This window comes from Ceratotherium simum, chromosome 9, assembly GCF_057802395.1.
Source record: "Ceratotherium simum simum isolate JZ-2026a chromosome 9, ASM5780239v1, whole genome shotgun sequence".
NCBI classification, from domain to species: Eukaryota; Metazoa; Chordata; class Mammalia; order Perissodactyla; family Rhinocerotidae; genus Ceratotherium; species Ceratotherium simum.
In genome coordinates this window covers 54,949,316-54,971,733 of record NC_141908.1, presented here as the reverse complement: position 1 = coordinate 54,971,733, position 22,418 = coordinate 54,949,316, and the positions used below count along the sequence as shown (strand labels likewise).

Genomic DNA, 22,418 nt, shown 5'->3' with positions numbered 1-22,418 from the left:
GAATAGGGTTACAGAAGGAACATGGCCTTAATTTTGTGATCATGTAAATATAACATTTTACTGAAGTTTTTAATTAGTTTCTGTGTAAAAGACTGTTTGTGTTTAAGTTGTACATTGCCAAAAATATGAATCAGTTAAGTGATTTCTTATAGAGAAGATTAATAATTCATTTCTTCATTATGCCATATTTGTAGAAGAGAATCAATTTAATGTGTATTACCACAGGGCTCCCATATGTTTGAAAATTAATAACCAGCAGGTACTTGATAATTTGCCAAGCTGTGTAAAAATGACCAGTATTCCTACAATGATTGCTCTTGATGTTTGTATTAATTACTGTTATCCATAACAGCATGAATACAAAGATGCAGTATTTTAAAAGTTCTTAGAATACAAGGGGTTTAAGATATTTTTATGAAATATGTTGTTTTATGTATCTAGATTCCTTTATGGATATTTTCATTTTAAACATGTAGAAATAAAATAATCCAGCAAAAGTTAAGTTGGCTTAAATGCTTTCAAAATCTAATTAGGCATGCTAATTCAAGTTGAAAATTTAATAATGAGGGATGACATTTAATGTCTGCATTCAAGTTTATTTAATTTAATTTTATTTTTTGTGAGTAAGATTAGCCCTGAGCTAACATCTGTTGCCAATCCTCCTCTTTTTGCTGAGGGAGATTGGCCCTGAACTAACATCTGTGCCCATCTTCCTCTATTTTATATGTGGGACGCCTGCCATAGCATGGCTTGATAAGCGGTGCGCGGGTGCGCGCCTGCGATCCAAACCTGTGAACCCTGGGGCGCTGAAGCGGAGCACGTGAGCTTAACGGAGCACGTGAGCTTAACCACTCTGCCACCGGGCCAGCCCCTCAAGTTTATTTTTTGATGATAAAGATTGAAAGTTGTTAGTATAAGTAAACCAGTAACTTATCTGATGAAATCTGAAAAATGTACTTGATTTGTAATACTAAGAACTTAGTCTAGAACCTAGATTTATTTACTAATAGCTATAATTTTGACATTTGCCCGTTTTTAGATGGTAACAGCTTTTAGATTTGTGAATATTTACAAAGGAAATCTCTTTTTCTTATCCTTTAAAATATTAATATGGTATTGCCACCCTAAAGCCATTCTTGAATGCTTTAAAGTTTTTGTTTAAATGACTGTGACTTGTTTCACAGTCATCTTGAAAACTTTGTATCCTGGGCCGGCCCTGTGGCTTGGTGGTTAAGTGCGCGCGCTGTGATGCTGGCGGCCTGGGTTCGGATCCCGGGTGCGCATCAAGGCACCACTTCTCTGTCCATCCTGGGGCCGAGTCCCACATACAGCAACTAGAGGGGTGTGCAGCTATGGCATGCAACTATCTACTGGGGCTTTGGGGGCAAAAAATAAAATAAATAAAATCTTTAAAAAAAAAAAGAAAACTTTGTATCCTAATATTGCAAGGCTTGTTCCAGCAAGGCCTCATTTTGTTTCAAAGTCTTCTGTGAGGTCTCCATGTAAACCTCCATTGCTGCCCATCTTACTCTTAGGTTCATCCTGCCTTGTTTTGCAAAGGGAAACATCATATCACATCTTATTTTATTCTCTCACTTTCTTCTCAGTTCCCTCTTCCGTGTTGTCTCTCAGTTCAGAATATCTTCTGCAAACAGTTCTCTTTCAGTTTTCAGAGACTGTTGAGTTACAATTCATAAAGTTTGTGTAACTCTCTATTTTTGTTACTACTGTTTTTATATGATGTAAATCATTAACTAAATTCTGGGTTATTCTTCCACTTCCCACTCTCCATTTGTCTCTTCTAATATTGACTAATTTATTACATGAACACAGCATGTTTCTCCATTTATTTAAATCTTTAGTGTCTGTCAGCAGTGTTTTATAGTGTTCAGTGTTTGGTTTTGCACATTTTTTTGTAAAATGTACATCTAATGATTTCATATTTTTGATCGTATTGTAAATGGTATTGTTTTGTTAACTATTTGCAATTATTCATTGCTAATATATATAGAAATACAAATGATTTTTGTATATTGATCTTTTATCTTGCTAAACTCACTTATTAGTTCTAATAGCTTTTTTATAGATTCCATAGTATTTTCTACATAGAATATCACATTGTCTGTGAATAAAGACAGTTCTACTTCTTCCTTTTTAATCTGGATTCCTTTTATTTCTTTTTCTTGCTTTATTACACTGGCTAGAACCTTTATTACAATGTTGAATGAAAGTGGTGAGAGCAGATGTCCTTGCCCTATTGCTGATCTTAGGAGGAAAGCAATTACTTTTTCACCTTTCAATGTGTGATGGTAGCTGTAGGGTTGTTTTTTTGTTTTTTGTTTTTTTTAAATAGAGAACCTTTATTAGGCTGAGGAAGTACCCCTCTATTCCTAATTAGCTGAAGGTTTTTATCGTATATGGTGATGGATTTTGGCAAATGCTTTTTCTGCATTTATTGAGATGCTCATATGGGGTTTTAGTTTATGTTTTTTAACACCTGTTCGTATAGTGAAATACATTGATTTTTAAATGTTAGACCACCTCACTTTCCTGGGATAAATCTCACTTGGTCATGATGTTTTGTTTTGTATATATATTGTTGGGTTCAGTTTGCTAAAATTTTGGTAAAAATATTTACATCATTTTTCCTTAGGCATATTGGTCTGTAGTTTTTTTTTCTTTTTCCTTGTAATGTCTTTGTCTGGTTTTGGTATCAGAGTCATGCCAGCCTCACAGTATGAGAAAGTTTTCCCTCATCTTCAGTTCTATAGACAAGTTTGTGTAGAATTGATATTATTTCTTCCTTAAATGTTTGGCAGAATTTACAGTTTGGAGTCTCTGGGTCTGGTGTTTTCTTTGTGGAAAAGTTTTTTTTTTTTTAAACTAAAAACTCAGTTTTTTTAGAAGAAAGACTACAGATTAATATCCTTCATGAACATAGTTGGAAAAATTCTTAAAATTTTAGCAAATTGAGTAGTTGTCTATTTCTTGTTGAGTGAGCTGTGGTAGTCTGGTAGTCTTTCAAAACATTTGTCTATTTCATCTAACTTATAGAATGTATTAAAGATATTCATAATATACCCTTATTATCCTTTTTACTTTTTCTTTTTTTTGGTGAGGAAGATCAGCCCTGAGCTAACATCCATGCCAATCCTCCTCTTTTTGCTCAGGAAGACTGGCCCTGAGCTAACATCTATTGCCAATCCTCCTCCTTTTTTTCCCTTTTTCTCCCCAAAGCCCTGGCAGATAGTTTTATGTCATAGTTGCACTATCCTTTTAATGTTTTTACAATTTGGGTTTATGCCATTTCTCTCATTCCTGATATTTGTATTTTCCCTCTTTTTTTTCCTGATTAGTTTGGCTAGAAGTTTATCAATTTTATTGATCTTCTCAAAGAACCAGCTTTTCTCTATTATTTTTGTATTTTCTATTTTATTAATTTCCTCTCTGATCCTTATTATTTATTTTATTCTGTCTACCTTGAGTTCATTTGCTCTTCTCTGTTAGTTTCTTAAGGTGGAAGCTGAATTCATGGATTTTAGACCTATCTTCTTTTGCAGGTGTTTAGTATTAAAGGTGTTTAGAGTTATAAATTTTCCTCTAAGTACTGCTTTAGCTGCATATCATAAATTTGATGTTGTTTTTTCATTTTCATTCAGTTAAAAATACTCTCTAATTTCTCTTTTGATTTTTTCTTTGAACCCTGATTATTTATGTGTATGTTATTTAGTCTCCAAGTATTTGGACATTTTCCTGATCTCTTTCTGTTGCTGATGTCTGATTTAAATTCTATTGTGGTCAGAAAACATACTTTGTATTATTTGAATCTTCTTAAATATATTGAGACTTGTTTTATGTTTCAGAATATCATCTGTCTTGGTAAATGTTTTGTATTCACTTGAAAAGAATATAAATTCTGTTCATTTTGGGTAGAGGGGCTCTCAATGTCAGTTAGGTCAAGTTGATAGTAGATAGTGTTGTTCAAGTCTTCTCTGTCATTACTGATTTTCTGTTTGTTTATTCTGTCAGTTACTGGGGGAAGGCTGTTGAAATCTCCAACTATAATTGTGTATTTGTGTATTTCTTTTTGTTGTTCTATTAGTTTTTGCTTCATGTGTTTTGAAGCTCTGTTATGATGCACATATATGTTTAGGATTGTTATGTCCTGAATTGTTATGTTATTGAATTGACTCCTTTGTCATTATGAAATTATGAAATTACCCTTTTTATCTGTGATAACATTCTTTGCTCTAAAATCTACTCTGATATTAATATAGCTACTCCAGATTTCTTTTGATTAGTGTTAGTATATTTATATATTTTTTCTATCATTTACTTTTAACCTACTTGTTTTTGTATTTAAAATGGGTATTTTGTAAGAAGCATATATTGGGTCTTGCTTTTTTATCCATTCTGACAATGTTTGCCTCCTAATGATGATATTCAGGCCACATACATTTAATGTAATGATTGGTGTGTTTGGGTTTGAGTTTAAATTTTTCTGTTATGCTATTTTTTTTCTGTTAGTTTCATCTATTCTGTTACCTTTCTCCTTGTTTTCTGCCTTCTTCTGGATTGAGCATCTTTTATGATTCCGTTTAATCTTTTGTTGTTGTTGTTGCCTTTTTAGCTATATTGCTTTTTTGTGTTATTTTAGTGGGTGCTTTGGGGTTGACAGTATATATCTTCAGTTCATCACAGTTCACTTTCAAGTGGTATGATACCAGTTCACATACAGTTTAAGAATCTAACAATAGTATAATTACCTTTCTCCTCGCCTGACCTTTGTACTATTGTTGTCATACATTTTACTTCTACATATATTATAAACCTCACAACAAATTGTTAATTTTTCCTTTAAGCCATCAATTATGTTTTAAAGAGGTTTAAATAATGAAAGTTTTGTATATTTACCCACATGATAACCATTTCAGGTACTCCTCTTTCCTTTGTGTAGATTCTGCTTTCTGTCTGGTGTCATTTTCCTTCTGCCTGAAGGACTTCTTTTCACATTTCTTTTTAACTAGTAGTGCAGTTCTGCTAGAGATGAAGTCTTTCAGTTTTGTATGTCTGAAAAAGTCTTCATTTTTAAAAGATGTTTTCACTAATACAGAATTCTAATTTGGTAGTTTTTCTTTCGGAACTTTAAAGATATTGTTTCATTGTCTTCTGGCTTTCTTATTTTCTGATGAGAAATCTGCTGTCCTTATCTCTTTCTCTGTACATAATGTATCTTTTTATGACTGCTTTTAAGATTTTCTCTTTATCACTGGTTTTAAGCAATTTGATTATGGTGTGCTTTGGTGCAACAATATGTTTCTTGTGCTTAGGGTTTGTTGATATAATTGGATCTGTGGGTTTATAGCTTTCATCAAATTTGGAAAAATTTTGTGCATTATTTCTTCAAATATTTTTTCTTTTCCTTCTCTCTCCTCTTGTTCTGGACTCCAGTTACATGTATATTTGGCTGCTTGAGGTAGTTCTCTACAGCTTGCTGTTGATTTGGTCATTTAAAAAATTTTTTAGTTTTTTCTCTGTGTTGCATTTTGTATGGTTTCTATTTCTATATCTTCAAGTTTGCTAATATTTTTTTCTGTAATGTCCCAAACTGCTGTTCATCCCATCTGTGGATTTTTTCATCTTAGACATTGTAGTTTTCATCTGTAGAAGTTCAATTTGGGTGTTTTAAATTTTTCCGTGTCTCTACTTAACATATTGAATCTTTCCTCTAGATTCTCAAGCATATGGAATATAGTCATAATAAGTGTTAATATATTTGTCTACTAATTCTATCATCTCTGTCATTTCCTGGTCACTTTTGATTGATTTTTCTCACTATGGGTTGTATTTTCCTGCTTATTTGCATGTCTAATAATTTTTGATTCGAAGCAAGACATTGTGAATTTTACCTTACTAGATGCTGGATATTTTTGTATCCCTATACAAAACTCCTCCAGATACTTACTCAATGACCTGTGTGAAGTTTTCCATTGGGAACAGGGGAACATGGGAACTCTGGTGGGAACATGCAATATTTTTGGCCCCATGTGAGTACTGTTACCTTTAATATTTTGGGGCAGTTTTTTTTCTGTCTTCAGGTAGTTTCCTCACATGCATGCACCAGTCAGTACTGTGCTGAATAGTCGTGGGGATCCTCTGCAGATCTTTGGTGTTCTTGCTCTGTGCATTCTCTCCTCTCTGATACTCTTTCCTGTGAACTCAGGCTGCCTTGGCCTCCCCAGAGTTCCAGCTTTATCTCCTCAACTCAGGGAGACTGATGCACTTCACCTGGGTTTACTCTCCCTGAGCTGCTGGCTGGAAACTCTCTCTAGGCAACAAGCTGGGGCAATTATAGGGCTCATCTTATTTGCCTTTTGTCTCTCAGTGATCTTTATCCTACATTGCCTGATATCCAGTGTCTTTAAAACTGTTGCATCATATATTTTGCGCAGTATTTTAGTTGTTTTAGGTCGGAAGGTAAATCTGACCCTTATTACTCTATTATGGCCCAAAGTGGAAATCTCCTAATTTATTATTACGTAAGCTTTTTATTTTTTATTTTTTTAAAGATTTTATTTATTTATTTATTTTCCCCCCAAAGCCCCAGTAGATAGTTGTATGTCATAGCTGCACATCCTTCTAGTTGATGTATGTGGGACACAGCCTCAGCATGGCTGGAGAAGCGGTGCGTCAGTGCGTGCCCGGGATCCGAACCTGGGCCGCCAGCAGCGGAGCGCACGCACTTAACCACTAAGCCATGGGGCCGGCCCTACATAAGCTTTTTAGAGTTTGGGCATTTTTAAAATTAGTTTGTACAGAACCCAACATAGTTTCATTTCTTAATAGATTATGTTGGTGGTTCTGATATAGCACATATTTAAACATATTTTTTTGTAGTATAGTATTTTTCATGAAAATTTGGATGCTCTACAGAGATTTATAAGAATATTAGTTTTGTTTTTTTAAAATCTTTTAAAAGTTCTGAGAAGCATAGGTAGTTCTTGGTAACTGAATTAAAATTTACATGTGTTTTATACATGTAAATTTTATATGTATTTATTTATTTACTAGGTCTTCATCCTCCAGGTCCACCTTTAGCAAGACCCATTCTCCCCCGAGAACGAGGTGCTCTGGATAGAATTGTTGAATATTTAGTTGGTGATGGTCCACAGAACAGGTAATGTTTACTAGGGTGGTAGATAAATAAAAATGAAGAAAAAGTTTGTTGGTCAGGCGGGTGTGTGTGTGCAGATGCACTAGATGTTTTACAGTTTTGTGGCTCCTGTTTCTTGATTTTAGAACATGATGGAGTGTTTTATAGCCCTGCAAAAGAGTATATAGTGAATTGTTTTTCAGTAGGAGTTTGGATAAAGTATCTAGATAAAATGTAGAAAATGCATACATATATATATATGTAAAAGCAGAAAAAATATTATGACCTTACTATATTATAACCTACTATAAAATTATTTTTAGAGAAATTGAATCATTTCATTGAAACTTTTAAACTTGAAGAAAACACAAGTAGTGAAAACTTAGTAGGTTGTAAGAAAATGTCAGTACTAGACTTGGTGATGGTGATAATTTTAACAATGAGGACAATTTACATGTATTTGGCACTTATACAGTTTTCAAAATGCTTTTCCATTATTATCTTATTTGATCCTTAAAATAACTCTAGGAAGATAGGTATGATGTGAGCAGAGCAATTGTCATAGTATAGACTTTTGAAAAATTCCTAGGGTAGTAGAGTAGATATTTGATAAGGTTATTGGTTAATATTATCATTTTAATAAAGGGACTAGAATTTAATGTTAATATAATAATAGTATGTTATTCAAACGGGTAGAATGTTGTTTGATAGGGCCAAGTATTTGTTAAGTACATACACAGAGAACAGAGAGAGTATATAAATAGAAAATGAGGAAGATGTTTAAGCATAACTGGGATAGATACAGGAATCATGATGTACAGAAAGTAACTTTTGGACTGGACTAAACAAAATTAAATTCATTTCTTTACTGCAAGACTTCTCAGAGGTTTTAATAACATCCATTATGAATCTATAAGAGGTTCCATCTTTTCCAATCCTATCTGACCACAGATTTGGAGTCTGTCATCCCCAGGAATGTGTGGTAGGGAATACTGAAATTTAAGTGTTCTGTTATCAAATATGTTTCTGCTAACTTAGTAAGGATATATTCATTTGCTTAGTTTATTTTTAATTTGATATATAAATTATATTTTGAAATGATTGAATTTATGGCTGTTATGTTTAAAGAGTATTGTTTATTGTTTACTAAGTAATGTCTAATCTGTTATGACATACTTAGCTATGTTAAAATATAAATAGCTGTGATGGCTAAAGTAGCCTTTCCCATGGGCTTTGTTTGCATTTCTAACTGGTCTGTTCATATTTTCTTTTGGTGTAGGTATGCCCTTATATGTCAGCAGTGTTTTTCTCATAATGGCATGGCCTTGAAAGAAGAATTTGAATACATTGGTAAGAATTATTGGGCCGTTAGATTTAAATATTTTACTCTTAAATATTTTATTCTATGCCAATTCCTATGTAATATCGTTTTATTTTAGGGACTGTCTCTGTATATATTGTTCTGGCATATTGTCCTTATTTTAGAACACAGAGCAAAGCAGGAAAGACAACTCAGGTTTTTCCCTCATACAATGTACAACCTCTAGGCTAGTTATTCTCAGACTTCATTGTGCATCAGAATCACCCAAAGAGCTTTTAAAAATTATGATATCCAGGACCCATCTACAAAGAGTCTGCTTTAATTGATCTGGAATGGGGTCTAAGCATCAGCATTTTTTTTTAAAGCTCCTCAAATGATTCTCATATGCAGCCACTATTAAAAAATATACTTAACTAATTATGCTTCTCAAATATGACACACTACATTTTCTTGGGCAAATGAGCAAAGTTCTGGATTTTAAAATACCTAATGATTCTGGTGACTAGAAATATAATTTGTATAATACATTTCGATCATTATTAATATTGTTTTGCTATTAGTTAACCTGCTATGTAACTTATCTTTTCTGCTTTAAAATTAGTATTCTAATTCTAATAATAATTAGAAAGTATGCTTTAAAATTAGCTTTGGTTAGAACACTTGCCATGATATTATTAAAACCACATGTCAGTTCACAAAGGATAAATAACTTTTGAAGGGTTCTTTGACTATTTGCAAAAGTAATCTTGAAAGTTATCTGATTAATCCTTGAATTTTCTTTGGTTTGTGGTTTTGTTTATTTATTTTTTTAATTCTCTGCAGCTTTTCGATGTGCCTACTGTTTTTTCTTGAATCCTGCAAGAAAAACCAGACCCCAGGCTCCAAGACTTCCAGAGTTTAGTTTTGAGAAGAGGCAGGCAGTGGAAGACTCAAGTTCGGTGGGTCACTTGCCTTCAGGAAGTGCTGTTTCATCAGAGAACCAGATCAGTGAAGGTATGAATATGTTAATTGAAAACTTTTGTCTGTTAATAGTGTTTGCTATTTGACGATAAAAGCATAATGCTTTTAGGTAGAAATAGATTAATTTATCAGATTTTGCAGCATGCATATGTCAGCTATTGCTCTGATAGTATAGCCTCCTGTGTGATTGGTATGATGTGTTTCAGTTTTAAAATTCAGGTTATGTTGTGTTAAGCAACATCTAGCAACAGCTAGGTAACCATTGTTTATGGAGTGATTTCTATTAACTTGGGAGATTTGACTAGTCATGTTTTCATGGAATCATTTTTTCAATTTGTTTAAATGTAGCAGATTATGAGAATTATGAAACAATTACTTATAAGGGTAAAATTCATTGATAAAATAGGTTTGTGCCTACCACTTGAATGGTAGAAAGTACCAGAAAGGAGGAAACTTTGGAATTGGGAAGTCATTGCATTCTTTAGCTGACTATGTTGATAGAACTGGTGTGCCTTTGAAACAATTTATTGAGGTCCACAAGATTAACATTGTTGATGCATGCCTTTGATGTAAAACAACATTATTTTAGAGAAACAGAATTTATCAGAATTTATTCGGTTTTAGAACTCACCTTGCAATTCTGTTTTAGGAATTCTTGAGAAAGTTTCATGAAAAAAATGGAAAAGATGAGATGGAAGATCTGACTATTAATTGCCAACTATTTCTTGCTGTTAATATTAGGTGAGGAGCTGTTTTTTAAGCAGCTCTGAATTATGAAGATTGCTAAAATTATGACATAGGCCGTGATATTTTATATGCCTGGTATCGAAAAAAATGCATATTGGAAATTTTGTTCACATAGTTTATTTAGCAGTCAGTATTCATCCTTTTAATTTCTAGGAATTATCATTTATGTATATTTGATTTCTTCTTTATAGAAGCGTTGAGTAGTGAAAAAATTGCTTTAACTGAGAATAATATGAGGCAGTGAATTTTCAGATATTGGAAGTTTAGGCTGAAAATTTGAGTATCTTTTTCTTTTTTAACCTTGAAGAGTGAAAATATGTGTGTTGACTTGGGCTTGGCTTTTGGCTTACTAACAGACATCAAAATGAATTCAAGTACAGATAGCCATGACAAGAGGTCTGTATACTTCCAACACTCAATCAATGCATTCGTCTTCTCCAAGTCTGCAACATCAACTCCAAACACAATATCAGACTTTTTCTTTTGCTTAACTCATGCTCTGAGCTGCATGCTGTCACATGCAAATCGTCTGCCTTGCCACTGCAGCCTCTTGGAACTGAAAATTAAAGAATTTCATACTGAAGATGCCTAGAGGAAAAATTGAAGTTCTTTCCATGAGTAACCTTGCTTAAGAAGGCTAAAGTGAATATTTGAAAGCCAGTAGTTGGGACAAAAAAAAGAAAAAACAGCCAACAAAATAAAAATCTCGATAGTGAGTCCCATGCTTTATATCTTCTGCTAAGGTCGAGATGGATAGTTAGCAAACAACACCCAGCCATACCTTTCCTTCTCATCTAATCTAGGAGGAGCAATACCCCAGATGTCCCATTTTCTGTCTGAAATCTCTGGAATGACGTCTAACTGGCTCAAACTCAACCCTAATAAGGTAATGTTAATAGGTGAAGACAAAACTTGAGGCAGGGTCTAGTAACTCCGTAGTGCTAGAAACTGAAGCAACAATTCCATTTGGTTAAGATAGTTTCTAGAGTAGTAACTTTTTCATACTTCTCTTTGGATTCATCAAAATGGCTATGAGCACCTTTTACTTTGGCATTCCAGAAGACTGAAACTTTTCTCCAAGACTCCTATCTCAACACTGTGATACACAGTTATCAAATCCAAGCCGGATTCCTTAGTAAATGATTGGAAGTATTTCTGATGAACAGATGAAGCTGATGTAGAAACTTGAGATCTGAAAAGAAAACTTTACTGCTTAAATTTTTATATTTTTTAAAGTATTGAAATAGCTCCTTGATAGCAGCAGAAACTGCAGAGATTAGGTTATTGAACCGAAAGGTAACTTTCTTCCATCTGAATTTTTCTTTCAATGAATATTCTATAACAATTTATATGAATAATCAAGCATTAATAGAAGAGATCTTTTTTTCAATCTATGATGCACGACTTTGAACTTAAGTTTTGTCTTGATTCTGCTACTGGAAGATTTTGCATTTAGGATGAGGCACAAGACTTTGGAAATTTTTGGACCGCTTTTTAGAACAACATATGAAATCTTGGAAAGTTTTCATCAAAGAAGGAGACCTAGAAGAATTTTCTCCCATTAATTCTTCGTTTGAATTCCTAAAATTTTTTCTAGAACTGTATATCCAGATGCTTTAGTAGTAGAGTATTAGAGAAACACAAGAAATTAGGACTATGGTCTGTCTTTTCATCTAAGAGCATACTAGATATGGTGTGCCAAAGTAATGGACTGCTTTTAGGTTCCTCGGTTTCTTTTGTGGTTAAATGAGTAGTACAGGAATATTGAATCTCTGCTAAGCCACATTAAAGCGGTTTATCAGTTTTGCTTTTTTTTAATGTGCTTTCCAAAATACCTGATATATAGCATTCTTTTTGTTAGATACGGTAATAGAGTACAAGGTTCTGTGTTATTAGTATATTAGTACAGTGATTTTGGGCTAGCATGTTTGAAAAATATTAATATTGTTTTCATTGCTCAGTTGTATTTGTTCAGATCTTATGTAATTATTTTAGTAGAAGATAGCTTTTATTCAACTGGAAATAACTTGATAATAATAAAACTTATGGCATCTAATCAATACTATCAAAAATAGCAAGTAAAATTTATATAAGGTGAAATTTACCTTGGTAATCTGATTTCTGCTCTTCCCTTCCTTTCTTTTAAGCAATATACTGTTACTACTAAGTTATGTTGAATTAAGGAAAGTTTTGTTTTTAGTACTGTTTGTTATGATGCTCTAGGAAATTGAACTATTTGATAATGTAAATTTTGTTGAATTCTGTGTATTTACCAGATCCAAAAAGCTTATACCTTTATTCTATTCAATTATGTACAGCTTACTCAAGATGTAAACTTGCCTGTAGTATGTTTTTGCATGTTTGTTTTAGACATAGAGATCTTTTGGCCTTCTGATTCCTTTTTCTAAAACATCTTCACCTAATAGTTTTGCATCATTGCTTAATAATGACATTCTTACTCATCTAATGGACCTGTTCACCAATGGTAAATAATTAATCAGTATTATGTTGAATATGAGCTATTTTCTCATAGGTGGTTATTATTTAATTGAATTTTATTCATTGTGCCACTAAGTTGAGTTTTGGGATGAAATTCATGTCTTTGTTCCTTAAATATAAGTTGACCATTTTCCTTAAGGCAGAAAAATCTTGTAAAAACCGGTTTGTTTAAAACTTGTGAGTTCAAAGACAAATTGTCCATTTTAATTTAATGAATCTCCTAGAATAAGTTTTACATTCTACACGTGTAGTGGGTACTGATGTGTTAGCAAGGCAAAATTTTGATGTGTTAGCAAGGCATAATTTTTTTTGTTACTGTAAAAAGAAATAAAAAAAAGAATCTAAATGAATTCACCAAATTATGAGAGGTTTTCAAAGGCATGATCTAAATAGAATCATGTATTTTTCTGTGGCAATTATATATTTCCTTTGGAACATATATGAAATTGTTTGCTAGACTATTCTTTAATTTTTTTAGAAAATTATTTTTTCAAGAGTTAGAATAAAAACCTAAATGTAAGGTGATGTTCTTACTTCTTACGTGTTTTTGTATGTGTGTGTTTTATTGGTGAGGCAGGGATATTCGTTATATAGTTAGACTCAGTTTTATGAGTTTGAGTTGTCTAGTGGAGTTGAGGCTTTGTCCAAACAACTGGAAGCCAATTGTTATAATTTGGTAGAAAAAGCTTCTCTCTCAAGAATATTGGGGTAGGAGTGGGGCAGGGGGCAGGAGTGGGGAAAGAAACAGACTCTATGGGTCATTTTTTGTTTCATCACATTGCAGTATATCGTTTTCATGGTATTACAGGTGGCCAAGTTGATTTTTAAAGTTTTCTTACAGATGGAACTGGGTCATCCAGGTAACTTTGTTTCAATTTTAGTCTTAAACTGGTACTGCACAGAAGAGAGTAGGTCTATTTAATTAGTATGAACACAAAGGCTGGTTTCTCTTTTAGTATTTTATGCCCAAATGTTGACATCCTCTGTTATGTATTTTGTACCAAAAAGCTATTTTAAACTATAACGTCACAGAAAAAATTTACTGTTTTTATTAGAATAGGCAGATGATACTCTCCCACAGAAATAAAGTAAGTACTTTTGGAATACATCTAATAATCTTATTATAAAGCTCTGTGGTTCAGTTATTAAACTGATATGTAATTCTCTGTTAATCTTGCACACCTAGTTCACTTAAATCTTGTTTGGATGACTTCTTACAAAATGGCATTGGCATCCAAACAGTAAATGTCTATGTCATTTAGACTAGCTGATGGCTGTTGTAGGCATCATGACACATCCAGCTTTTTGTAGTGTTACTGCTGTTAAAATTACTTTTATGCAAATTAACCTAGGGGAAGAAAATTAGTCATTAATAGGCTTTTTGATTGTTTTCAAGCCCTACTCATCATTTCACCAATTTTTAGTCTTCCGTGTATTATATTCTCTGAAATTCAATACATTATTGACCAGCAAGCTTTGTGTATGATGTTATCTAATTGTGACAGCACATGGTATTTCTTAGAGTTCACCTTTGTAGACATTTAAAAATTTAAGTATTGTAGTTTTCCTCTTAGTATTAACTGCATCTTTAAGACCCCAGAATTTTTAACTTAAATTGGATTTGACTAGTGATGTGTCTGTTTCTGAAAATAGTTATATCACAAAGCTTTAATGTGATAAACCATGAACTTAATACTTCTTCTGTTGAAGTTCAGTACTGAGGCAATCTGTCAGACAGAATATGACAAACTGTGTGGGCCTGTGTTCACTTAAACGTGTTTATTGGTGAGTTGAGTCTTGGATTCTGAGCTTTTTGTTTTTTCATTTTGTGTGGCTTTATTGGTTTGTTTTAGAGGGCTTACTAAATTATAACAAATTGTAAAGTGTTTGACAAGTAAGTATTGCTCTATGGCCAGAGAGTTGTGGAAAACCATGACTCTTAAAATTCTGCCTGGATAAAGTCTGTGAGGATAGAATTACAAATGGTTGGCCACTCCTGAAGTGTTCCACTGAAGAACTAGCTCTTGTAGCAGAAATGATCTGTACACATCCATAGACTTTCATTTGTACTTTCTGCTTTTCCTTTGTGCACTGGAACATTCAAATAACAAGATTTTCTACCTTGGATTTTCGTAAAATTCCAAGCGGTGCAGCAATACCATTTTAAATTTCTTTTAAGATAAAAATAGCATTTTTGTGACATTTGGCACAAATATGATTTGTGAACATTCCTTACTACTTTTTGTGATCATGTGAAATTTTCATACAGTAAAATCTCGTTAACTTGGATGTCCCTAACTGTGGAATTTCGGCCTTTCATTCTATACATAAAAAGAGGGAAAGAGATTGTAATTAATTCTGTAAACTAGAGTCTAAGATATCTGTTTAAAGAAATAATTCTTTTCAAATATTTTTAAAGTCTAGGCATAGAGTGTGAGATATAGAAAATTTGTATTTATTAAAACTGATAATGGTAAAACGATGAATTTGTAAGACTTCCACATTAACCTGTGTGCATATAGCACATAATTTATTTGCAACACTATTACTTAATTTTATTTATTTAGTAAAGCTCTGGCCTGTACTGTATAAGGAACTAAACTAGAGCTCTTTACTAATGTAGACTGGCCTTTCCTCCAGATTTTTTGAATCAGTGACATTTGTAGTATATCATAAGGGATCTTCTATGAAGGTAGGAAAATCTGCTTATTTGTTTAGGTGATGTGGTTTAACCATATTTTTCCTAGCAAGGATGTTTGTTGCTATTTATTACAAAAACAAAACAAACAACTCAAAGCTAGATTTTTATCTTTGACTTGGAAATTGGGTGGCCCAAATCTTTCTGCTCCTGTCATTCCCTCCCCCATCCCACTCTTTAAAGAATTAAAGGAACTTTATTTCATAAAATTGTTATTATTATTAAGGGACTTGAATTTAATGAAACTCAAAAGAGAGTTTAAAGGGAGTAAATTTTCAGATAGGAACTAAGACCCTTACTTAACTTCTGCTATGGAGCCAGGGACAAAAGACCCTTTCTCCCTAGCATTCTAGGTATGTAGCATATTCTGACCCAAAGGTCTAAATCATGAGGACTTGACTTACAGTGAGGGGAGACTTGTCATGCCTTTGGAAGAGGTGGATCCAGACCTCCCCAGGCCTTAGATAATAGGGATGTAAATCAGTGTGGGAAATAGCACCACCTACACACACACCCGTACACACACACACAAAGGTACACATGGCTCACAGGGTTGCCTGGGCGCAAGGGAGACAGTTCCTTCAGGAAACATAATCTGGGAGTTAATACGTTTGCTTTGCTGGGCTGTTGTCTTCTAACACCCAGTTCTGTTGGGACTTTGATGTATTTGGACATTCAACTTTCAAATGCATCTTTAAGGAAGTTCCTAAATATTATGAAAGTTCCTAAATTTTATGAGAATATGGGGTTTTAGATAAAACTGTGTTTATGGGTTTGTTTCCCCCAAATTGTTTTTTTTTCCTTCATTCATACCAACTCATATATGATATGCTGTAGGGAGGTAAGTACATATTTTAAAAGATTTTAAAGATATTGTTAGACCATTCTACTGTTTCTTAGTCCATGTATGTGTGTGCTTATCTTTTGCTTACCTTATTTAGCAGTTTTAACATTTGGGTATTCCTAAAGTCTTGACTGTTCATCTTTTCAGAATCTTTAGAAGAACAAGATGTTCTTGATAACAGTACAGAGCAGAAAGATGACAAAATATCAGATACAGAGCAGACAAACCAAGTGATTGAAAAAGCATCTGGCACAGAGGAACCAGAGGAGAAGCAAGAAGAGACTGAGAATGAGGAAACCTTGGTGAAAGAAGCCAAATCAACAGTTCCCAGAGCTGATTCTATTCCTGATTCTGAACTAAGTGGAGAATCTTTGATGACAGTGTAGTAAATGCTTCCACGTGCCTTCAACTGGATATTTGTAGTCTTTTTTGATGTCAGTTTTTGCTTTTTAGGTGGTATTCCCCCCGCTTTGAGGATATGCTTGATATCATTTGAATTCAGATTGCCTGGCTATTTCAATATGTCAAAGTTATATCTACTGGGTATTAAAATTAAAAGCAAGCGATATTAGTAAAGGACCTTTTGAGTGTGCAAAGACCCACACTATTTAGACAGCTTTTAGATATTTTTTTTTCCATTCTACAAGTAAACAGACATGATAGCATTCTTGTTTTCTATATGTGTGACCTGTAAATAATATCCATTTTGACATAGGAAGAACTTTGGTTAGGAATAAGTTATAATAGTGTTTGTTTTAAGGACTCAAACTCAATTAAGATTTTTAATACTTCATCATTAAAAATGGATAGAATTTTAACTCTTGAGATATTTGCCAGGGGGAAAAATGTCTATTTAGGCATTTACATTAAGCAGTATGAAAATTGTACCTGTAACTATATAGGTATTGGTAGGAATTCTCAGTAAGAATGCAATTGAACAGTCAGGTGCAGTGTTTCTTTTTGATGTCTCTTATTTTGCAGCTAGGCCAAAGGTGTATGATGTATATAATTAGCTTATGTTTACATATTAACATATAGGAAATATCTCTGCACTTGACTGTACTTGAATTCTGAGCATTATTTATACTTGTAAAATATTGATGATATTATAAGTGAATTTGTGCTCTTGTGTGTATTTTGTTAAGGAAAATAAAGGTGATCTGGCAGCAGTTTCTTTTTCTTAAATATCTAGACTTCTTCAGATAGTATCTTGGTGGATGACTTGGCTACCTGAAAAGTCTTAGTAGGAAGAGCTCACAATATAATAGACCTATAGATTTTGCTGAGAACAAATTATGATGCTTTTATTCAGGCTTATTGCCTTTCAAATTCAGAAAAATAGTGACATTTAGAGGTTCTAATTGGAAATTAGGTTTTTCTGATTCAGGAAAACCTTAGACCATTTGTAATTTTTAATTTTGAGAGACAAGTTTTATGAGAATAGGCAGTTACTGGTAGTTCATTGGATTTAATATGTGTATTAAGGATTAACTGGGAAAAATTTTTGACCCAGAATGGCAGTTCTTGAACCTTAAATACAATGTGGTTATTTTTCTATCTTTCTTTTATCCCTCTTCTCCATTATTAATAAAAAATTGAAATCAAGTCATTATGCCAAAAGGAGGAATATATAGGAATTGTGTATATGGCAAATACTTCTAACTTGTACACAATTTATTAAAAATTTAATAAAATAACATTTGTTATCATTTAAAAATTCATCTTTATGATTTACAATCTTATATGTGATAGGTATTTTTAAAGAACTCAACCTGTTAATAGTCTGAGGCATCTTGGTATATTGATGAGAGTTGGTTTTTGTGTGTGTGTGTGTGAGGAAGATTGGCCATGAGCTAACATCTGTTGCCAATCTTCCTCTTTTTGCTGAGGAAGATTGGCCCTGAGCTAACATCTGTGCCCATCTCCCTCTATTTTGTACATGGGACACCGCCACAGCGTGGCTTGATGAGTGGTGCATAGGTCCGCACCCGGGATCCAAACCTATGAACCCCGGGCCGCCGAAGTGGAGTATGCAAACTTAACTACTATGCCACCAGGCTGGCCCCTTGACCAGTTTTTGAGATTACAGAACTGTGCTTAAATACCAGCTCTGCAGTCTTGGGCAAGTCACTGGGCCTCTCTGAGACTGTTTTTTCATCTGTAAGATGGGAAGAATAATACCTACTTTTTGGGGGTTTGAGGATGATTAAAAATAATTTATGTAATGTGCCTAGCTCACTGCCTGATAATAGATATTAAATAAATGGTAGCATTTTATATTATTGATATCCTTATGAAAGGGCCATAAATTCTTCTTCTTGCAGATAAGGAGATGAAAAAAATAATATGAACATATGATTAATCTGCTCAGAATCAAGCCAAACGTTTCTGCCTCAACTTTTCTCTATCATATACATGTATATAAATACATAGATTAAGGAAATAGGAACCTGAAACTATGGAATATAATTTTTTTGATGAATTCTATCAGGTTTTTGTGCATTATTGGCCCATAAACATTTTAGTAACACCTTGCTGAGTTTTCTTGTTATAAAATATTCAAATACTGATGTACATTGCTTGAAAATGAGGCGTACCTCAGAGAAATATAATTTAATCAAATCAAGGAGATATTATGAGAAATATCTTTGAAAGAAATATGGAAGAAGGTTAAAAAGGGGGATTAGCAAAATTAATGCAACGGGTAACATGCTGTAATCATATAGTACCCTTTAAAACAGAAAAGTTTATTCTGATATTATTGTAATAATCAGTTAATGGTTGAAAGAATGGTAAAATGTCCTGTTTCTGATTATTAAGACTAGTATAAATGAGGAAAAGCAAGCTACTAAGTGCTGTTAGCTAGAGTGATCTTAACTTCCTGACTTACTAATGCTTAGCAGGTCATTGAAACTTTTTTCACTGTGCCTTCCTCATGATCTACAAACACAGTCTGGCTCTCTCCATCCCTCCTCCACCGTTATGCTGTATCCTCGAGGGCCTGTTTCAATCCTCCGACTGTGCTTTGCCCGACCACGCTTTGCCCATTCTTGCCTTAGGTCTCATCTTAAAGTTCCCTCCCCAGAGAGATGCCCTCCCAAACTCCCTATCTAAAGGGGCCTCTGCCTTTTACTCTCTATCGTGTCACTTTATCTCTAGTAAGGGTCCTTATCACAATTTGTAAGTATTTTATTTGTTTACTAGTTTACTGTCTATCTTTACAACCTAAAGTCTGTGTGTGCAAGGCTCTTATTTGTCTTATTTACCTCTGTATTTCCAGTGCCTAGCACAATGCTTGACACGTTTATTATGTGAATGAATAACTTTGTTGCTAAATCCAATGAAAACTCTCAGTACTTGCTTCACTGCTTGGCAGTATTGACATTGTTGAGCACTCCCTTTTGTTTGAAACACATTTTCTTTGGGCTTTGAAGTTCTCACACTGTTGTTCTCTTACTTCTCTGCACCCTTTCTCTGTGTCCTTTGCAGGCTTCTCTTCCCCTGCCCATCCTTTAAATGTTGGTGTTCCATGGCTTCCGCCTAGTGCCAGCATTTCTTCACTCTACATATTCTCTCTCTGCAGGCTCTCATCAACCCCCATGGATTTAGTCACCATCTGTCTCTCTGATTCTCAAATCTTCAGCCTTGATCTGTTTCCTTTACTTCAGAGCCATATATTCACCTGCCTGCTGGAATGTATCTCACAATCAATATATTAAAAAACGAACACTATTTTCTCCTTCAAACCTTTAAAACTTTCCAACCTTCTGTGTTTCTCATCTCCTCAAATAGCACCACTATTCAAGCCAGAAACTAGTCTGTCCACTCATCCCTTTCTCCCTTTTCCTGCATCTTAACTGTCACTTTCTGTCTCCTAAACATCTGCCAGTTACATGCTCAGTTCTCCATCCCATTGACATTACATTAATAATGATAAACATTTGCATTCTTACTCCGTGTCAGGCAACATGCTAATTATTGTATGTGTATTATTTTATTTGTTCTTTGGCAACAACCCTGTGAGGATTTTTATCTCTGGATTACAGAAGAGAAAACTGAGGTATAGAGAGAATAAGCAACTTGGTAAGTGGAAAATCTGGGATTTGAATGCAGGCAAATGACTTTAGAAGTCTTGCTCTTAAATACTGTTGTACTGCCTTCTGATTCAGGCCTCCATCATCTCAAAACTAGCTCTTAACTGTTTCCCTGTCTCTAGTTTGCCCACTATCTAGCTATTCTGTGCACTGTAGCCTGAATGAGTTTTCAAAATTGGAAAATGCATCAGGCCACACCATTGCTTAAACCCTTTAATGGTTCCTCATTGCTCTTGGGATGAGGTCCACACTTAGTGATATTGCCTACAAACCCTGTGTAATTTTTTTTTTAGTTCTAACTTTATTATTTTTTTATTGAAGTATAGTTGACATACAATATTGTATTTCAGGTGTATAACATAGTGATTCAACATTTATATACATTACATAATGATCACCCTGATAAGACTAATAATCATCTCTCACCATACAAAGTTATTACAGTATTGTTGACTATATTCCCTATGCTGTACATTACATCCCCATGACTTATTTATTTTATGACAGGAAGTTTGTACCTCTTAATCCCCTTCACCTATTTTGCCCCCACCCGGCCCCTCCCCCCCCAGCAACCAAGCAGTTTGTTCTTTATATCTGTGTGTCTGTTTCTGTTTTGTTTGTTCATTTGTTTTGCTTTTTCAGCTTGTACGTATAAATGAAATCATACGGTATTATTCTTTCTCCATCTGGCCTATTTTACTTAGCATAATACCCTCTAGATCCATTCCTGTTGTTGCAAATGGCAGGATTTCATTTTATTAATGACAGTAATATTTCATTGTGTGTGTCTATATATATAATAAATAATATATAAATATATAATATAAATATATATATGTATCACATCTTCTTTATCCATTCATCTACCAATGGACACTTAGGTTGTTTCTATATCTTGGCTATCGTAAATAATGCTGCATTGAACATAGGGGTGCATATATCTTTTCAAATTAATGTTTTTGTTTTCGTCAGATAAATACCCAAAAGTGGTATTGGTGGATCATTTGGTAGTTCTATTTTTAATTTTTCATGGAACCTCCATACTGGTTTCCATTGTGGTTGCACCAATTTACATTTCCACCAACAGTGCACGAGGGTTCCCTTTCTTTCACATCCTTGCCAACACTTGTTATTTGTTTTCTTTTTGATAATAGCCATTCTGACAGGTGTGAAGTGATATATCACTGTGGTTTTGATTTGCCTTTCCCTGATGATTAGTGATGCTGAGCACCTTTTCATGTACCTGTTGGCCATCTGTATGTCTTCTTTGGAAAAATGTCTATTCAGGTCCTCTGCCTATTTTTTAATCAGATTTTTTGCTTTTTCGATACTGAGTTTTATGAGTTCTTTATACATTTTGGATATTAACCCCTTATCAGATATATCATTTGCAGATATATTCTCCCATTCAGTAGGTTGCCTTTCTGTTTTGTTGATGGTTTTCTTCTCTGTAGAAAAGCTGTTTAGTTTGATGTAGTCCCATTTGTTTATTTTTGCTTTTGTTGCCCTTGTCTGAGGAGACATATCCAAAAAAAATTGCTAAGGCTGATGTCAAAGAGTTTATTGCCTATGTTTTCTTCTAGGAGCTTTATGGTTTCAGGTCTTACATTTATGTCTTTAATCCATTTTGAGTTTATTTTTGTATATGGTGTAAGAAAGTGGTCCAGGTTCATTCTTTTGTGTGTATCTGTCCAGTTTCCCCAACACCATTACTGAAGAGACTTTTCCCCATTGTATATTCTTGCCTCCTTTGTCATAGATTAATTGATCATATAGGTGTGGGTTTATTTCTGTTCCATTGATCTATGTGTCTGTTTTCATGCCAGTACAATACTGTTTTGATTACTATAGCTTTGTAGTATAGTTTGAAATCAAGGGTATGATACCTCCAGCTTTGTTCTTCTTAAGATTTCTTTGGCTATTTGGGGTCTTTTGTGGTTCCATACAAATTTTAGGATTATTTGTTCTAATTCTGTGAAAAATACCATTGATATTTTAACAGGGATTGCATTGAATCTGTAGATTGCTTTGGGTAGTATGGACATTTTAACAATATTAATTCTTCCAGTCCATGAGCACGGTATATCTTTCCATTTATTTGT

At 33.7% G+C, this 22,418-nt stretch overlaps 1 protein-coding gene across 4 annotated transcripts in view; it reads left to right on the top strand.

Annotated features, from left to right (window-relative positions):
* The window catches only part of LNPK (lunapark, ER junction formation factor), a 79,014-nt gene extending 61,623 nt beyond the window's left edge, over nt 1–17,391 (top strand). For 2 of the 4 annotated variants that reach the window (XM_087435413.1, XM_004426649.3), the window contains exons 10-13: nt 7,072–7,177; nt 8,433–8,503; nt 9,297–9,467; nt 16,370–17,391. In XM_087435413.1, the coding sequence (XP_087291539.1) occupies nt 7,072–7,177; nt 8,433–8,503; nt 9,297–9,467; nt 16,370–16,608 (587 nt within the window). In that variant the 3' untranslated portion in view covers nt 16,609–17,391. Of the gene's footprint in view, nt 1–7,071; nt 7,178–8,432; nt 8,504–9,296; nt 9,468–10,984; nt 11,068–16,369 lie in introns of all 4 variants that reach the window. The other 2 variants (XM_014784641.2, XM_087435414.1) reach the window with 2 other exon arrangements.
* The last annotated feature ends 5,027 nt before the right edge of the window (nt 17,392–22,418 follow it).